The sequence below is a fragment of the Gobio gobio genome (genome assembly GCF_949357685.1).
Source record: "Gobio gobio genome assembly, chromosome: 17".
NCBI classification, from domain to species: domain Eukaryota; kingdom Metazoa; phylum Chordata; class Actinopteri; order Cypriniformes; family Gobionidae; genus Gobio; species Gobio gobio.
Window position 1 is genome coordinate 21995955 of NC_137110.1, and position 19926 is coordinate 22015880.

Below are 19926 nucleotides of genomic sequence, written 5' to 3' on the forward strand. Positions count from 1 at the left end.
TCTACATTTTGATGTGAACATTATAAGTGGACCTCAGAGAACATTATAAAATGTAAACAAACAAAACAAATGCAGATTTTCACGTTTTCAACTTTGATAATGATAAACATGTCCTGAGTACCAAATCAGGATATTAGAGTGATTAGGATCATGTGACACTAAAGACTTGAGTAATGGCTGCTAAAAATTCAGCTTTGCCTTCACAGGAATACATTATACACTGCCTTTCAAAATTTTTGATCGGTTTAAAATACAAAAAACCCCAGTAATATTGTGAAATAGTATTTAAATGTAAAATAACTTTTATATTTGAATATATTTGAATAAATGTTATTTATTTCTGTGATGCAAGAAGATTACTCCAATCTTCAGTGTCAAATGTTCCTTCAGAAATCATTCTAATGTGCTGATTTGCTGCTCAAGAAACATTTATGATTATTATCAATGTTCTTTGATGAATAGAAAGTTCAAAAGAATAACATTTATTTTAAATAGAATCTTTTGTACATTAAAACATTAAAACTATAATACTGATCAAAACATTTTGAACGGCAGTTTACATAAAAATAGAAAATACTTATTTTATATTGTAATACAATTACTGTATTTTGGATAAAATAAACCCAGACTTGGTAAGCATAAGATCTTTTTTTTTTTTTTTAATGATGCTACCCCCAAACTTCTAAATGGCAGTTTTTTCTTCTAAAACCATACAACAGCTGCGAGTATGGAAAAGAATAAAATGTTTGTTAAATGAAAAGTCATTCATTAAAAAAAATCTCCCCCTCTGTAAAAGATCTAAAATATAATTTTCCATTTGAACTCCTGTGCTACGTTCAGTCGGCACATGTGAGAATTGAACCTGAAGCAATGGCATTATGAATGAGAACTAGCTGTGTACATATTCTTCTCCATTTCTCCTGTATTTCAATGACAAAAGATAGCATGGATAGGAACAATACATGAGAAAATAAATGACTTTTAAATTCTCGTTTCTGGGTGAACTATCTATTCATTTAACATGACAGATTTAGTCAAGATTTCGAGCAAGAGTTCATCATCCACAGACTAGCTTTCTGACACAATGACTCTTCCTGTAGTATCGCACTAATTCAGAGAGGCCCAACAAGCTCTATGTCAGAGAAACACAGCAGTGAACCCAAACCTAGGCCTCTTCTTCCTAAAGGTACCCACCTCCCCATAACACATATACAAACACACAATCAACACAGCACATGAGGGGCCCCAGCCCCTCCCCTTGGGCCTGACGTATGAGGCATTGTTCTCAGAGGATAATGACTTACCCGCTCACGCCTACAGGCAATTTCCGCTTTGATTTGGTCAGGGTCATATTTTGCATTTGAAGAGGAACCAGAGTGAGCTATGAGAGAAAAAGATGATTCAAAAAGTCACAATCACATCATGCACATGTGTAGCCAGTTATTGTACCTTGTATTACACATATAAACGGCACATTATACAAAACAATTTAAACTACTCAAATGTTATGCTAAGAAATCAGTTTTCTTTTATGTACTTAGTACCATGTAAATACTTTGGTGCATGTCACTTAGTGCCATATAGTAAAGTGCCATGAAATTTCATGATATTCTGATAACACTGAACTGATTTTTTCGTTTTGTTTGTTTTTTTGCAAAAGCTGGATATGTGCATAAAAATTGAAAAAAGGGAAAAGTGAGGAAAACTGATGTAGAAAGAAATAGCATAAAAAACATCTACAGGTGATTTCTGCTTTAATTTGTTCAGGGTCATATATTGCATTTGATGAATTAAGAAAATTCATAGTAATAATTCATAGTTCATAGTTCATAGTAAGTAATTACTATAATCAATTGATGAGCATACTTTGAATTTTGGAATTTTAAATTAATTCGATTTTAGACCTTGTATCATAATGAAAAGGGGAAAAATAAAAAATAATTAAAAGAATAAAATTCTGGAAAAGAAAACCTTATTCAGCAGTTGGCCAAAATCTTTTATTATATTTACTTGGGGAAAAAAATAACATAACTACTTCTTAAATCCTCTTAATAATGTTAGTATTAATCTTAATAACATTAATCCTAATATTAATCTTAATATGAGGATTGATAATAATATACACCAATATATTCATATTAATGGTTATACCAATAATACTAATAATATTATTAATAATATAAACATTTGTTTATGTCGCATGAAACCATGTACAATTTATTGTAAGTGATGGGTATTAAAACAATGCAAAGGGGTGTTTTAGAAACAGGAAGTAAGAGTAGAACTGATGAATGGTGGGAGGAAAGGGAGGGGAAAGTGAAGGAAAAAGTAGGAGCGAGTTGAACTAGGAGGAGGAAGGGAGGAGGCCATAGAAGTATAAGTGAGGAAAGGAATAAGATTTCAGCCAATGAGTGACACTGAAGTAAGTGAATGACTTCATTGAAACTTCACACAATATGACTAATAGGTTGGTGCAATTTTAGATGGCTGAATCAGCAGTGTGTGTGATGTGATTAAAGTGAGATGTGATGCGTGTCTCACAGCTGGTGATGGAACGGTTGTCATCCTGAGTGAGCTGGTTGAAGAGTTGCATCTCTTGCTGTGCCAGCTCGAGTCTTTGTTGTTTGATCTGATACATCTCTTTCTTGGCATTGAGAGCCTCCTGAGCCACCACCAGGTACTCCTTTAACATGCGCTCTTGCTCCTGACGCCATTGTGTGCGAGGGTTCTCTATCTGGGTCGTCTCTGGGGGAGAGAAACATTAAAACCACAGTGTTGAAGCCATAATCCATGAGATTACTCCAGTAACTGATACTCCAGTTCTTCAGTAACTGATAACCATAAACAACAGTTGCGTTATTCTTAGCACCAAAGATAGTAACTTAATTCACATATATCAACCAAATCCAAAATATCAACAATATTTTAAGCTGAAAAAACTTATTTGGATAGAAAGATAGATAGACAGACAGACAGACAGACAGACAGACAGAGACATCATTCAATTTCGTTCAGAGTCACGCGACAGTCACTGTTTGCAGATACCATAGAAATGAATCAAGGCTCGACATTAACGCTTGTCCGCTTGTCTGGGACAAGTGGCTTTTTTGAAGGGGCAAGAGAAAGAATTTTACTTGCCCGACCGGACAAGTAGCCTGATTAAATGTCAATGACAAAAAATAACTAGGGAGTCACCAAATCGCGAGAATGATTCTGCATTCCTTTAGTGTTGGTGGTGATTGATAGTGAATAATAATATAATATATAATGCACTGATGGTAATAAGGTTGCGCTGTTGAGGCTCGCGCAGCCTCATGAGGCGAAAACGCAACAAATGAGCGCAGCTCGAACAAAGAAACTCAGTTAACTTGCTGTGTCTAAAAATGTGGAGTTTTTATATTTTAAACATATGATACAGTTAACCAAAACAACCAAGAGTGGTGAATACCATCACGATTGAAGATGTGATACTGATTTCATTTCATCGTTTGAATGAATGACTCACTCATTAAGACAGTCACTTGCCGCAACCTACTGGCGGTTTAGTTTCATGCTTAAAAGTATCATTCTTTGAAACATTTTTTATTTGTATATTCAAAAAAATATTCAAAGCAATCTCAAAATTTTTTAATGCAGTTGTAATTTTTCAGTGTAAATGACTAATTGACTTTATTGATACAATTAAAAAAAATTAAATGAAGGAGGAAACATGCAATTAAAAAAAATATATTTTTATATTTTACATTTTATTTATTTTATTATACCTTTATAAAAAATCATAAATATGCAGATTTAAAATGTCAAAGCTGACTGAACACTGATGCTTCAGAATAAATTATATTTACAACACAAAAAAATCCTATTTTTTTCCACACAAGCGATTTTTTGTACTCTGACAATTGAATGACAGATTTTCTTGTCCGAAGGACAAGCACATGAAAAGGCTTAAATGTTGAGCTCTGTGAATTAGAAGTGCTGTAAACTGAAACATACCTGTCATGCAATTGTCAGTGACTTCTCTAAAAATAGACCAATCCAAATTGAATGTTTAAGAGCAGACATGTTGAAGATTAGCTAATGGGCTGTCGATTCATTAAGTGATAAGCCGTTTTCCCACAAAAGCAGTTTATACAGCTTATGCCGAGTTCACACTGCAAAAGTCAAATCACTGTTCTTTTCACACTGCATGACTATCTGGGGTAGTATTCAGTTGCTGCTGTGTTCCCACTGCACGATGGATCGGCGAAAGGGGGTTTCACACTGCATAACATCGCCCGACAACTCTGTCCCATCCGCAAACTATGTTTCACAAGCAAACACATGCAAGACTGGAATTGTTATTAAAAATGATAGCCCGCAAGAAGCTTGCAATCTAAATTGTCTGTGCCCTGATTTGCAGCGAAAAGGAGAAAAATTAAAAAATATTATGGTTTAGAACTCCTCCTTGAACCTCCCGCTGCCCTGTATCTTTCTCTCTCACTGGCTGTAGGTCATCGTCGCCGATGTAATTTTCAGTCAGAACACATTTCACATAACAGGATTTTGAATTGTAGAGAGGTTCAGATACACTATATTGCCAAAAGTTTTGGGACGCCTGCCTTTACATGCACATAAACTTTAATGACATCCCATTCTTAATCCGCGGGGTTTATTATGGAGTTGGCCCACCCTTTACAGCTATAACAGCTTCAACTCTTCTAGGAAGGCTTTCCACAAGGTTTAGGAGTGTGTTTATGGGAATTTCTGACCATTCTTCTAGAAGTGCATTTGGTCAGGCACTGATGTTGGACGAGAGGCCTGGCTCACAGTCTCCACTCTAATTCATCCCAAAGGTGTTCTATCGGGTTGAGGTCAGGACTCTGTGCAGGCCAGTCAAGTTCCTCCTCACCAAACTCGCTCATCCTTGTCTTTATGGACCTTGCTTTGTGCACTGGTTGGAACAGGAAGGGGCCATCCCCAAACTGTTCCCACAAAGTTGGGAGCATGAAATTGTCCTAAATGTTTTGGTATGCTGAAGCATTAGGAGTTCCTTTCATTGGAACTAAGGACCAAGCCTAACCCCTGAAAAACAACCAAACACCATAATCCCCCCCTCCACCAAACTTTCCACTTGGAACAATGCAGTCAGGCAAATACCATTGTCCTGACAACCACCAAACCCAGACTCATCCATCGGATTGCCAGACAGAGAAGCGTGACTCGTCACTCCAGAGAACACGTCTCCACAGCTCTAGAGTCCAGTGGCAGCGTGCTTTACACCACTGCATCCAATGCTTTGCATTGCACTTGGTGATGTAAGGCTTGGATGCAGCTGCTCGGTTATGAAAACCCATTCCATTAAGCTCTCTACACACTGTTCTCAAGCTAATCTGAAGGCCACACAAATTTTGGAGGTCTGAAGGTAATGAATCTGCAGAAAGTTGGCGACATCTGCGCATTGTGCACCTCAGCATTCGCTAACCCCGCTCTGTGATTTTACGTGGCCTACCACTTCATGGCTGAGTTGCTGTCGTTCCCAATTGCTTTCACATTGTTATAATACCACTTACAGTTGATCGTAGAATATTTAGTAGTGAGGAAATTTCATGAATGGACTTATTGCACAGGTGGCCACCTAACACAGTTCCATGCTTCAGAGAGTGACCCATTCTTTCACAAATGTTTGTAGAAGCAGTATGAATGCATAGGTGCTTGATTTTATACACCTTTGGCCATGGAAGTAATTGGAACACCTGAATTCAATGATTTGGAGAGGTGTCCCAATACTTTTGGCTAGGGATGCACCGGTTGACCGGCCAAAAAACGGAACCGGTTTTCTTTGTATTTTTCTGCCGATTTATCCGGAAGTGCGCCCGCGTGCACATACGCCTATATTGCAATCATTCGCGAACATGTCACTTGTGTGTTACAAACGGAAACTGGAGAACGGAGGGAAGAGACGAGATACGCTGAAGGGAATGAAGAGCGGCTTTCCTGCGCGAGCTGAAGTTGCACGAGCTTACCTCTCGGCGCCCTGCACAAGCGCACCTCTCGGCGCCCTGCACAAGCGCAGATAGTGAGCGTTTGTTCAGCTCAGCTTCTCGTGTTGGATCGGATGAGAACGAAACAGACTAACTTGTGAAAAAGCCGAAATACTTATTTTTGTAGCCTAAAGAAGAACATGCATGCACTTTAGAAATGAAATACTATCAGTTCTGTAGCCTATAGGATGATCATTTTTATTAGGTAACACATTAGTTAACATTAACTAATAATGAACTGCACTTATAAAGCGTTTATTAATCTTTGTTAATGTTAATTTCAACATTTACTAATGAGAGATAACTGCATTATCAAAATCTTGTTAACATTAGTTAATGCACTGTGAACTAACATGAACAAATCATGAACAGCTGTATTTATATTAACTAACGTTAACAAAGATGAACAAATACAGTAACAAATGTACTGCTCATAGTTAGTTCATGTTAGTGAATACATTAACTAATGTTAACTAATGACCATTATTCTAAAGTGTTACCTTTTATTTTACCTTAAAATTACATTGACTTAATTTGATTTAAAAAGCACCTGCTGTAGCATCTTAGCTTTTTTCGTTGCACTAAACATTATTTGATTTAACATTTTGGAACAATTATATACTTTGGTTTGGAATTAAAAATTTGCCTGTGCATTTTTTTGTCATATATATATATATATATATATATACATATATATATATATATATATATATATACATATATATATATATATATATATATATATATATATATATATATATATATATATATATATATATATATATATATATATATATATATTTATTGCTTTTTGTTTGATTTTAAATAAATAAATACAAATATTTTCCATTTCTTTATCCATTTTCTGGAGCCCCCAAATACTAAAAAGTGGATTTTGAAATGTAAGATTTTTCTCAGCAAATAATTGACTTAGTTGATTATTTGTTAATTATTTAATTACTCAGAATATTCAATTAATTGAAATATGAAGTGTGATGTGACGTGTAGCAAAGTATAGTGTCCCATACTCGGAATTTGTGCTCTGCATTTCACCAATCCAAGTGCACACACACAACAGTGAGTATTGAAAACACACACGGAGCAGTGGGCAGCCATTTTTGCTGCGGTGCCCGGGGAGCAATTGGGGGTTAGATGCCTTGCTCAAGGGCACCTCGGTTGTGGGTAATGAGAGCAAAAGAGAGCGCTGCTCATTCACTCCCACAGCCTACATTTCCTGTCGGTGCCAAGACTCGAACCCGCAACCTCGAACTCTCTAACCATTAGGCCACAACTGCACCAATTGACAGCTCTAGTTTAAAATAAATAGCTAGATAGACAAGATCTAAAAAATATGACATTTAAAAACAGAACTAAAGAGCTAAACTTACTATTGATGTGGTCGATGTAGTAGACGCCCACCTGCTGGTCATACACCACCTCCCAGCCCAGAGGAAGCTCATCCCCCACACAGTCGGCAAAGGTCAGGGGCTTGGTAATCCTACAGGGACAGAGACAGAATGCCAAAATGAACACAAGAGTTGAAAACACCTAAAAACTGTGCTGTACAGGAATAATCTAGTCAACTAGTCTTTGACATGCCAGTGACATAAACAAAAAAACTCAGTTGGAGCATTTATAACAGCAAAGATGCTTTCGCTATTTTTCATAACATTGTATGTTATGGCTCATGCCTAAAAAGCATGTGTAGAAAAAAAAACGATTTTGTACAAAGACTTGCATTGGGATGAACAAAGCTATGCGGACATTTGACGAATTTGGAGCATTCCTTGAGATCTCTAATGAATGTGTGTTCAGTCAGTCAACAGCTACTGATCTCCTCACCCCAGGTCAAAAATGTGTGTAATATAGGCACTGCAGGAAGAAACGGCCCATAAACACATTCCACAAAGCAGGCCTGCCCCACAGCCCACAAACACAACCAGGACACTGGATACTCACACAAATCAATTTTCACACTTTTGATGAACCACAAAAATGTAAAGTAAAAATAAAATAAAATAAATAAATAAAAATTCACATTCTTCAAATATCTCCTGCGAATTGTCAATGCTGAAAATATTGGCAGTAAAAATTTAGGCTGGTTTTAGGATGAACTGACCCAGATTAGATGTGTTTATACAGGATGCGTTCTTGTGCTCGAAAACAGCTGGACAGAGCACAGACTGGAATAGAACGCAGTGGTTATGTGACAGTTTTGAAAAGTTGACGTGTTTTTAATTTTACACAGTGTCTTAAAGGCGCAACACTCATGACGCAACATGCTTGAGAGTGGTGATGTAACGACCAAGGATTTTGTCTGAATGTGTATGGTTGTATTGTGCATCAATTGGAATCATTTTAAAGACGTATCTAATCAGAGACTTTTTTATTAGCGTTGTCAAAAGTACTGGTACTTCAGTACCAAGTTGATAAAAAAAGAAGCCTTTCAATAGTACTGGTAAGTACCAAGTATCAGGTCAATTTGGTACCTTTTGATAGGTGGCTGCTTTCAAATGTTCTGTGAAGAGGGTCAGTTTATTTTTACCATGTGTTTGCAGCAGACATCTTTCTAGAGCGAGTGAATGCAATGGCTTTTCACGGGAGTTTAATTTGGTCGGAATCCTCTCAATATGCCAGTTTGTTCAGCGCTAGCTCTGCAAAACTTTCTAAACTAAGATAACTAGCTTTCGAGAGACAGCCGTACGCATCGATTTACAGCGAAAGAGTAACCCGACTTGACGCATGACATATTGATGAACGTGGAAGTGCAGAGGATAGAGCAAAACAAAACAAAACACCCTTCATGAATTAGAAGTCTAAAACGAGAATTTTTAAAGAGAAATGCTGGAGGATTTCGATATAAGAGAAGAGTAGCTTGAGTTTGTTGTCCAGCCCTATTTGTTTGAACCGTGAGATGCGTCAAAGCTTAAGCTACTCCTACATACTTGGGTAGGCCGTCTGACAGAAGCTAGTTATTTTAGTTTATAACGTTTTAAATATGGATATTTTTCTTACAAAAACAAAATCGCTTTGCTTCAGAAGGCCTTTATTAACCCCCTGGAGTTGTATGGATTACTTTTATGATGGATGGAACGGATGCACTTTTTTGGACTTCAGAATCAGGACCACCATAAAATTATAAAGCTTGGAAGAGCAATGATATTTTTTTATATAACTCAGATTGTGTTTGCCTGAATGAAGATCATCATATGCACCTAGGATGGCTTGAGGGTGAGTAAATAATGGGATAATTTTCCTTTTTGGGTGAACTATCCCTTTAGGTCTTGCAGTGCAAGTGAAAAAGACCAGCCACTTGTTCTGTTGCCACTAATATTTATTTTCCATTTTATTACTAACATTTCATTTGATTTTTTGAATACAATGTTTACTTAATTGAACAATATTTGAAGGCGACATTCATATGAATGAATGAATGAATGAATGAATGAATGAATGAATGAATGAATGAATGAATGAATGAATGAATGAATGAATGAATGAATGAATGAATGAATGAATGAATGAATGAATGAATGAATGAATGAATGAATGAATGAATGAATGAATGAATGAATGAATGAATGAATGAATGAATGCATGAATGAATGAATGAATGAATGAATGAATGAATGAATGAATGAATGAATGAATGAATGAATGAATTAATTAATTAATTAATTAATTAATTAATATGAACAAATTTTATTTATTTAATATTTTTATCTTCAAATAGTTAAAATAATAATAAAAAAGTTTTTGCTATGGTACTGAAATTGGTAGAAAACAGTGCAATTTTACTGTCATCTGTACTGTACCATTTACTGTAATTCTGGTTTCTTGATATTACTGTTTTTAACTAAATAAAAAAATAAAGGTATACATTACAAATTAAAAATTTTATATTTAATTTTTTTTAAATAAAGGGGGGGGGGGGGCTGGTCCACCTCAGTCAACTAAAACTGTACCATCATAGGTGATGGTCCTTAAAATGGTTATGTCACATAGTACTCAAAGGTATTTATAAAATACCATAGTATTACCATGATTAGCGGTTCAAAAAACATAGCACCGTGGTACTCTTTTGTTGGTGAGGTAACATGATCAGGTTGAAGTTAGTTGAGGTGAATAATGTCTTAGGTAATTAAACATTTCCTGAAGTATTTTAACTTTCTTTTTGTGCTGCATCGATTTTCAAAGAGCTTTTTTCCACCATTTTTTTTCTTTTGTTGGTGGCATGTAAGGAAGAGCTTTAAAGCATGCACAGGAGGATTCCAGGTTCAAATCCTTGTCACTGTGCCCTTGAGCTAAACACTTAACCCTTGTTTGCCCTGAGGTGCGCAGTATGACTGTCTGTGTTCTCTGACCCTTCTCTTCGTCTGTGTCAGATAACAGCAGGGTTATGAAAAGAATTCCTGGGAAGTTGTGGAACCTGCAAACAGTTAGTAAAATAAGCCCTTAAGTCCAAAATTCCAAAATTAATTTAAAAAAAAATCTCCAAATTAATAAATGTCCGACTTCAATCAGATTTTGGTCGGAAATATCTTGTGCATGGCTTATGATTTTCTTTCTGAATGTTCTAACAGTATTCGTTTCCCAAAGGAACCCCACAGAAATGACCTCAGTTACTGAAAATCAGGACACTTAATCAAGTATTATGTGCTTCACTTTCAAAACATTTGGGTAATTTTGAGATATGTACAGGCTGGCCCTGTAGACTTACATAAAATCTCAGTGCCGTGAAGGCACGAGAAACATGAGAGGAGGGGACAGATGAGGAATGCTGAAATTCCATGACCCCTTGGAATTACCATCATTAACACATTTTTGACACACCATCATAATTAGTGATGTTAATCACTTGATTCCGCCCCTTTTAAAGCAGTTTTAGCACATAACTCTATGGCATCCTATGGCTGTCTTGAAAACTGGACAAAAGCATTCATAAACAAACAAACAAAAAGATTTATATTATATGACTTTCTGGATTTCACTGCAAATAAAAAACCCAACGTGAATGGCAAGTTTGACAATGGTTGAGAACAGAGGACATGCACTACACAAGAAATATCTATTTTAAATGTGAAAGTGTTCAGCTTTCAGCACTGAGAGGTGGAAATACTTAGCAATGGCCTCAAAATCCCAATGAAATCACAATAGTGATGCAATCCCAGTGATTTCAATGCAATCTTTAGACCAACGAGAGACATGGAAATATCAAGACATGAGTTATGTTATTTGCAATTTTCATCACAAACTTTCTGGAATGCTCCAAAAACAAATATGTCCACATGGATATGCTCTCAGTATGTTAAAACAGCCAGTAAAATAAAGAAATATCATATAAAATGTAATTTAATTTAATATAATATGTGACAGGCAGAAAGTTTCTTCCAGTCTATGTGGGCAGTTATTGGACAGAAAAACCTGGGATATGAACCAGACTTTGTGCCATTTAGTCAAAGGTCTGGTTATGCTAGACTAGTCTGCCGACAACTTCTGTACCCCTCTACACATGGCATTCATGCAACACATTCCATTCAGCCACATTGAGTCTCTTTAAAATGTTTTTTTTTTTTTTCTTCCCAAATGTCTCTCAGAGTATGACTATCATGTGTATATTAAATGTTTTAAATGTTGAACATTTTAAATAAAGAAACTATTTATTCAGTCATTTAAATATTCTTGTTCAAATGAAAACACAACAATGAACTTTAGTGGAATTCCTTGACAATTCGTTCCAAAAATATGGGAAGGAGATTAAAAAAAAAGACAACAGAAGCTGAGGCACATTCATGTCTTAAAAAATACATAGACAAAGGGCTGTTTGATCATAATGGTTCCAACACAAGCCAATACAAATATATAGCTAAGATACAAGAGAAAACACATTCACTGTGGCAATCATATCATCAAATTTCAAAAATCTCTTTATTCTCCAATCAAGTCCTTATTGTAACAACTATGTCAACCTGGAATAAAGCCCAGAAAGCAGTGCTGTTATCTCAGTGCTTTGAAAGACAGAGAAGAATGGGTTTATTAGCGGGGTTATAAAGTATTGTTTGAAAGGGGACTTGAAATGCACTGAATTCTGTTTATTTTGATTCATCTGTGCTTGTTAATCTGTTAAAATAATCTGTGTTTGTTAACGTTTAACAATTTTTTAAAACTGCTGTACCGAACCCGTACCGAACCATGACTTTAACCGAACCGTCAGTTTTGTGTACAGTTACACCCCAACTAGCTATTCAACCCGAACTTCCATCGCAATCACGACTTGAGCAGGACGTTTCTCAGGAATACACTACTCATTTTAAGGTACATTATGAGATGTTGCAACTGTAATTCCTCACCATCAGCATTAACAAGTGTATGTCCATTAACAAACCGAATTTATAATATAACAAAATATAACAAAATATTTCTAATTTATTGCAGTGCACATGCAGGAACTGTATCAATAACATCACATAGGCGAGCACTAACATTTGTAAAAACAAATCTTGCTCCATCCTTTATCTTTACTCAAAGTGGTAAGAATGACAGACAATCTGCATTGATGGACACAGTTTTAGGTAATAGTGACCCAGAGCTGATTTGCAAAATTTCAGTAAGACGGTAATAACGTGAGTTAGCTGGTTAGTGGAAACGTACACAATATATAAACACAAAACTGCGTATTGTAAACACCCTCTAGAAATACATCAATAATTATTCAAACTTACAGGTTGTGATTCTGAGGAGCCAGCTGGTCCAAATACAATTGACAATGGTTTTTGCCAGCACAAAACACAATGTTGGGTGTTTTAAGTGGTTGCAAGGGTGCACTGGATGGATGCTAGGTTGCTTATGGCCCAAGTCCAAAAAAAAAAAAAACCCTGTGTCTCTACGGCCTTTTACACCATGCATTTTAAGGTGATTAGATCATGATCAGATCACATTTGACCACATTAACTCTTTCTCTGTCAACGTTTTGTTTGTTTTTTTATAAAGAAAAAAAAGTTGCCAGCCAGCACAAGCATTTTTGATCATTTTCACAAATATTTCATGGCCCCCAGAATCTTTTGGTCTATGAATATCTGAACATACCATATATCAAAAGAAAGAATAGAGCCTCTGCTTTCAAACAAAAACAAAACAAAATCATTTTATTCTACTTTCATGCATTTTTTTTTTACAACACTTGAATGTGGGTAAGTTTCATAAAAAAAGTCAACATTTTGAACAAAAAGAAAATCACTTATTTTTTCTAAGACGATGTCCGGATCAGACTTAGAATGATAATCAAAAATAGATAGAGAAGATCGCGTTTATCAAGATTTCATTCGGAAACGTTAGGCAGTTGATTTTATATGCGGTTTATTGTTTGATGATCATATTAGCTTGTTTGCGTGTGCAAGCAATGCTTCTATCGTTTGTTTCTGCTTCTTGTTCGGCTGTGTTTATATAAGGAGATTCTGTACTCTTTCAGAAGATGCGTAATAGCGCTCCGAAAATGTTTTAAAAATTGTTAAACTACGGGGGTGTTGAATGCTTCAATCTGATTGGTTGACGAACGTTCTAAGGTGTGCAATTATTTTCAAGGAAAACACAAGGTTAAAAGTAGCTCCAGGCAGGTCTTGACCGCATTACAGTTCCATATCACTCGACCAAATGATTTTACTTATTTCAAAAGGTCCTTACAGCCTACAATAGCAAAATAACCAAAACCCACAACACTGACCAAGCAAAGAAATATAGTAAACAACAGGATAAAAACAACAAATTATTTCCATTTTTTTTTTTGCCACAATGCACACACATACATCGCGAACACAAACACACACAGAAATGTGTTGTCCGTGTGCTCTGTCGATTTTATCAGTAAAATAGTTTAACAACCTAAAAGCTACCTGACATTTCTCACTAGCGAGGTAATTGGAGCAGATAACCTTACAGTTTTGCTATTAGTAGAGACGCTGCTTCTGAACAAATAGAGATGCACTCAGGTAATTCACATACACTTAAGCAATCTCTCTCTCTCGCTCTCTCTAACTGCATTAATAACTGCATTAGTCTGCTATCAGTGGCTGAAGCCTCCGTTAATAGCTCTAAAATGGCATTTTGTAATTAGCAACGGAGGCTTCAGATTAGATGCGTAAGAAATCAGTCCTGCGCACAAGACCATTTTAAGGACCTGACAAATATTTGAAATGCATCATCTGAACAATGTTATGAGGTCATCTGAGCAATGTTATGAGGTGAAGCATATAGAAAATTACCACCTCGGGGGTGCATTATTTTTCAATGTGCTTCACCTCATAACATAGCCCGTCGTCAATTTCAGTTACCTTCTTATGTAATGCGTAAGTGTCTAAAATTATGCAGATACTATCCGGATACAAAACTAAATGCATGTTAATGCCAGGTGTAAAGGGGACGAGAATAGTCTGTTCTCTGGATATGACTCAAGTCCCTCCTTTAATACAAATCTAGCAAGTGAAAATCATGAAACAAACCACACAGATTTGAAATATGTGATAGCACCAACTACATGTGCAGCACTGTGATGAGACTCGAAACATCAAAGGCGACAAGCTTGAGTCTTGTAGTATGCACTTGGCATTAGAAGTCAACAAACAAACGGCTTGTTTATAGTCATCTCAGAACATGAACTTGGATGGAAAAGTATTTTAACAAACAATGAACAACAGAATGAACAACAAATCAAAAGTTCAGAGTTTGCCTGAACAAATGCATTTAAGGGTAAATTCAGACTTTTAAACAGCTTTGTATTGTTACAATGTCGATAGTACACATTGTGTACTCTTTCACCGTGTCACCTGCACCCAGATATCAGTTTATTTGTTATACATTTGTACATTTGTTATTTGGAAAACAAAAATGCGGAAGTTCAATCTGCATTTTTAACAAAAGTCACGGAGCTGTCAAAAGTCCACTGGATGATGCTAAATGCTTTTTGCTGGTGAAATTCCTGCCCACATACAGTCAGATCCATAGAGGGTTGGCGCCAAAATCAAAAGTGCAGTATTGGTGTTGAAGTTTGGGCAGAAGGAAACTCCACAACCTTCTTTTTCCTTCTTTTTTCTCTAGTCATGTAGTGCCGATTTGGTAACACTTTACAATAAGGTCCATGGTTAACTACATTAGTTAAAGGGTTAGTTCACCCAAAAATGAAAATTCTGTCATTAATTACTCACCCTCATGTCGTTCGACACCCGTTAGACCTCCGTTCATCTTCGGAACACAAATGAAGATATTTTTGTTGAAAGCTGATGGCTGAGAAAGGCTTCAGATAGGCCTCCATTGGCATTCAGTACATTTACACTCAAAAGACCCATAAAAGGCACTAAAAACGTCGTTACAAAGTCCATCTCACCACAGTGGCTCTACAATAATTTTACGAAGCGACGACAATAGTTTTTGTGCGCAAAAAAAAAAATCAAAATAACGACTTTATTCAACCTCTTCTGGTCTTCCGTGTGTGCCTCCACGACGCATGCGCGAGAATATGACGTAGCGCCGGCGTTCGGGAATCCATGGAATGCACACTTTAGTCCCATTTGAGCACTACGCCGAGACCTAAAGCACGATCAATGTCGAATTCAACAGCTTAGATACGCGCGTCTTCCTCTGCTTGTAAACAAAACGCTTCTGGGTCATGTGTCCGAACGCCGGATCTGCGTCATATTCTCGCACATGCGTCGTGGAGGCACACACGGAATACAAGAACAAGTTAGATAAAGGCATTATTTTCATTTGTTTTTGCGCACAAAAACTATTGTCGTCGCATCGTAAAATTATTGTAGAGCCACTGTGGTGAGATGGACTTTGTAACAACGTTTTAAGTGCCTTTTATGGGTCTTGTGAGTGTAAATGTACTGAATGCCAATGGAGGCCTATCTGAAGCCTTTCTCAGCCATCAGCTTTCAACAAAAATATCTTCATTTGTGTTCCGAAGATGAACGGAGGTCTTACGGGCGTCGAACGACATGAGAGAGAGTAATTAATTACATAATTTTCATTTTTGGGTGAACTAACCCTTTAACATGAACTAATAATGAACTGCACTTATAAAGCATTTATTTATCTTTGTTAATGTTAATTTCAGCATTTACTAATGCATTATTAAAATCTTGTTAACATTAGTTAATGCACTGTGAACTAACATGAACAAACCATGAACAGCTGTATTTTTATTAACTAACGTTAACAAAGATGAACAAATACCGTAACAAATGTACTGCTCATGGTTAGTTCATGGTAACTAATGCATTAACTAATGTTAGCTAATACAACCTCATTGTAAAGTGTTACCGCTGATTTGAAAGGTTCATGAAACCCCCTGTTTCAGCAGCCGTCTGTTCTCACCACAGTAGGGATGAAACGATTACCGGTTTCACGATAAACCACGATAAAATTTAGTGACGGTTAGTAATATCGTATAAAATTTTATTATCATTAAAACCGCGTGTGATTATCACGGTTGTGAAAACTTGCGGTAAATCTTGTCCAGTCAGCGTCAGTCAGGCGCAGCACCGCTGTTTTCTGAATGAGGAGAAATGGCAGAAAGCAGTGACAGCACTCGGGGGATTGTTCTGCCTTCTAAAAGGACCAAATCTGAGGTGTGTCATATTTTGGCTTTTACAAAAGTCCTGAGGGAAACTTAATCTAAGATGGTCACCCTGTCTGCAAACATGCCAGAAGAAAGTCGCTGTAATAGGGGGAAACACTTCAAAACTACGAACGCAAGGCAAGTGGACTTTGATCTCAATACCAAACCTACGTCTGGGAAATAATAACGTGAAGCGAACGAACAAATTCAGACAAGACTAGGGTGACATTTAAGGGATAATAATCAGGGCTTGACATTAACAACCGCCATTTGCGAGTGTAACGTTATTTCGGCTGCACACTAGCCACTCTGGCTGTTGAACTTATAATAGTCTTCTCAAAAGCCATCTGTTATAATCGCGTTGCGCATTATAAGCACTTACACGTGCTTCTATTGAGTTTATGAATGCAATATCTCATAATCAGAGGCGTTCAGATTAGCGGAGTTTAGTTCAGAGCGCGCGCCGCTCTCACACGCTGAAATCTGCACTCAAAGCAGAGATAAACGTGTGCTGTACGCAGGAGATTCACTCATCAAACAGAGGTTGACTGTTTTTGTTCTATTTCAGCAGCGAAAATGGTTTAAAAAAAACACAGCAGAACCACAGCGCATCTGATATGACTGGCATAACGCTGGCGAATTTAGGGACCGTCTCTAAAGTTACATACAACATTGGTAACGTTATACACTTTTCAAACTTCAATAGCATTTGAAGAGAATGACAGTCATAAAAAGACTGTAAAGTGATCATTTAGGTGTCAGGTATGATGCACACATTTTGATATTTAATAAAATAAACTGTCAAATCATATGGAAATATGGATATGCATTATTTCACTAGGATACTGTTTGGGCTCTTACAAAAAAATATGCTAGATTTAATTGTGTCTGATAGAACACTGATGAGAATATTGCTTGGGAATATATTTACAGTGATAATATTAGAGATTATATTTACGACAAATTATTATTATTTATGTTATGCGTTGCTATTGATGACGGCCATTAAGGAAGGAAATCCCACAGAATCTAGCTTAAAAAAGTGCTTAGAGCTGCTTTAGTTATTTGTTGTTTGTTGAATTTCAAATATAAAACTTGTTGAAATGTTTTAAGTGTGTGCATCTGTTCTTTTTGAACACGTTCATTTTGTTTGAACAAAACCGTGATAATATTGATAACCGTGATAATTTGGGTCACTATAATCGTGATGTTAAATTTCCATACCGTTTCATCCCTACACCACAGTTTTGTACAATTTTATAAAAGTGGGCGTGGTTAAGCTGCGGAGCGGAGGGGGATGAGGGTTATTTCAATCTCAGTAAAAGCATCAAAGCATCCCAAAAAAATTGCACGCTGCAAAATATCATTACGTAACACAATGGTTTTGTAAGATCACCCTAAATAACACAAATACATAAAGTACATTTCCTGTAGGGGGGGATGCACCGAAATGAAAATTCTTGGCCGAAGCCAAATAATAATAAAACACTTGGCCGAAGGCCGAAGCCGAATACCAAACGCGTTTTTTTCTATTTTTTTTTCCATTTATTTAGCACATTTTTTCACCATTGCATAAATGTGCATTTTTACAATTTTGTCTTGCTTTAAAAAATATAACAAAAAAAAAAATTACAAAACTACAATTTAAAAATATTTATTTAACACTGAACATTTTTAGCATTCCAGCAGACATTATACAAACAAAGCACAATATAACTTTAAAAAATAAATAAATAAATAAAAGTAAAATACAAAAATATATTTTTATTTGGCCATCTTATCTTTGGCCTATTATGCCTACAGGTATCATAATCAAATCATAATCAAATTTTGTTTGTTTGTTCATGAGAGGTTTTGTGAGCCTGTATAACTCAGCACAGAATAAAAACTCTGGCGGTTTGAGCAGTGAGGGGAGTCTGACTAACTTAAAACATATTGGCCATTGCGTACAAGAAATCAACAACTATGTCACCACTGCAGAAACACGTTGTATGTAAATGGATACATTTGATGTTCTACAGACACAAATATGCACTGGAGCATTTGCCAATATATTATTACAATATCAACTGAGGGTGCTCTTGCTTGCATTTGAGGGTGCTTAGACAATTCAGCAGAACAGTGTTTGCAAACAGCAATTTCTGCTGCTTTCTCGGACACTTTAAAGCCTTCTTTAAAGGTCCCATGGCATGGCATTTTTCTATTATTTTATAGTGTTTTCTGAGGTGTACTTATATTATTAGTATGATTTTTACATCATAAAATGTCATAATTTAGAAATAAAAGGCATTTTTTCTATACTGCTGTTTGCCCTGTGGCTGAATGCCCTGCTTCAAGAGGCGTGTCTGCTGTGAGACTTCAGTAAAAACACCCACTGTTGTGATTGGCTGACATCTTTGCATTTTAAATGAGCGGAGGGGGCGTGGTTTAACGAGGCACGAGCAGGCACGAGTCTGCCAGAGAGACGGATGGACCTGTGTTCACTTCTCATCAGTTCTCTCAGCATGTCTCAGTTCAGGGTGAACTGCTGTAGTTACTAGCATATACTTCAGGTTATTAGTTTATTTCTAGTCGGAGGGGCTGTCACTCATGTCAGAAAGTTAGTAACTTTAGTAAATTATGGATCAGCGCTGACTCGAGACGCGAACCGTTTAGAACGATTCAGTCCGATTTGGTGAACTGGTTCGGTTCACTAAAAAGAACCGATTCAAAAGAATGATTCGTTCGCGAACCGGACATCACGGAGACGAAGCGATTGCTAACAAAGTTATTTATAGTAACTACTGAGTTATGAAAGCGCTGTCAGTCAGCGCGAGTTTATTGTGTTTGTATCTGAGAGTTCTGAATAAACACGAGTCCCAGTCACACCGAGTCCTCTTCATCATTATTCTACCAACTTTGTAACACATGCAATGTACCATTACAGCGAGATGAACGAGTTAGTAAGTGTTGAGTATAGCATTATTTCTAGATATGTTCCAATCATATGAATAGCGTCATTGACGCGCATTGAGTAACGTTACACAGCGCAAACAAAGACACAACAGCTGTAATCGAATGTAATCCAGTTTATTGTGGGGAAAGCTGGCTAGCCTAGCCGGATACCCTCACGCTTACCCTCCTTCTGCTTAATCTCACGCCGCGTTTGGTGCCTCCGCTGTGGGCCAGATGCAGTACTGGGGGTCGGGGATGTTGGAGGCCGAGCTTCGGCGTGCGTGAAGTTTATCTCTAAAGATGTGACTGCTGATGTTAAACAGAAAAGACTGTATGCACATTTTAGAACAGATAGACGCG

The 19926-nt window shown here is 36.7% G+C and overlaps 1 protein-coding gene across 6 annotated transcripts in view; it reads right to left on the minus strand.

Annotated features, from left to right (window-relative positions):
• The window catches only part of wwc3 (WWC family member 3), a 75615-nt gene that overhangs the window by 26534 nt on the left and 29155 nt on the right, over positions 1-19926 (minus strand). For all 6 annotated transcript variants that reach the window (XM_079841434.1, XM_079841433.1, XM_079841431.1 and 3 more), the window contains exons 2-4: positions 7409-7518; positions 2542-2745; positions 1305-1381 (exon numbers count right to left, since the gene is read on the minus strand). In XM_079841434.1, coding sequence (XP_079697560.1) covers positions 1305-1381; positions 2542-2745; positions 7409-7518 — 391 coding nt within the window. The remainder of the gene's footprint in view (positions 1-1304; positions 1382-2541; positions 2746-7408; positions 7519-19926) is intronic.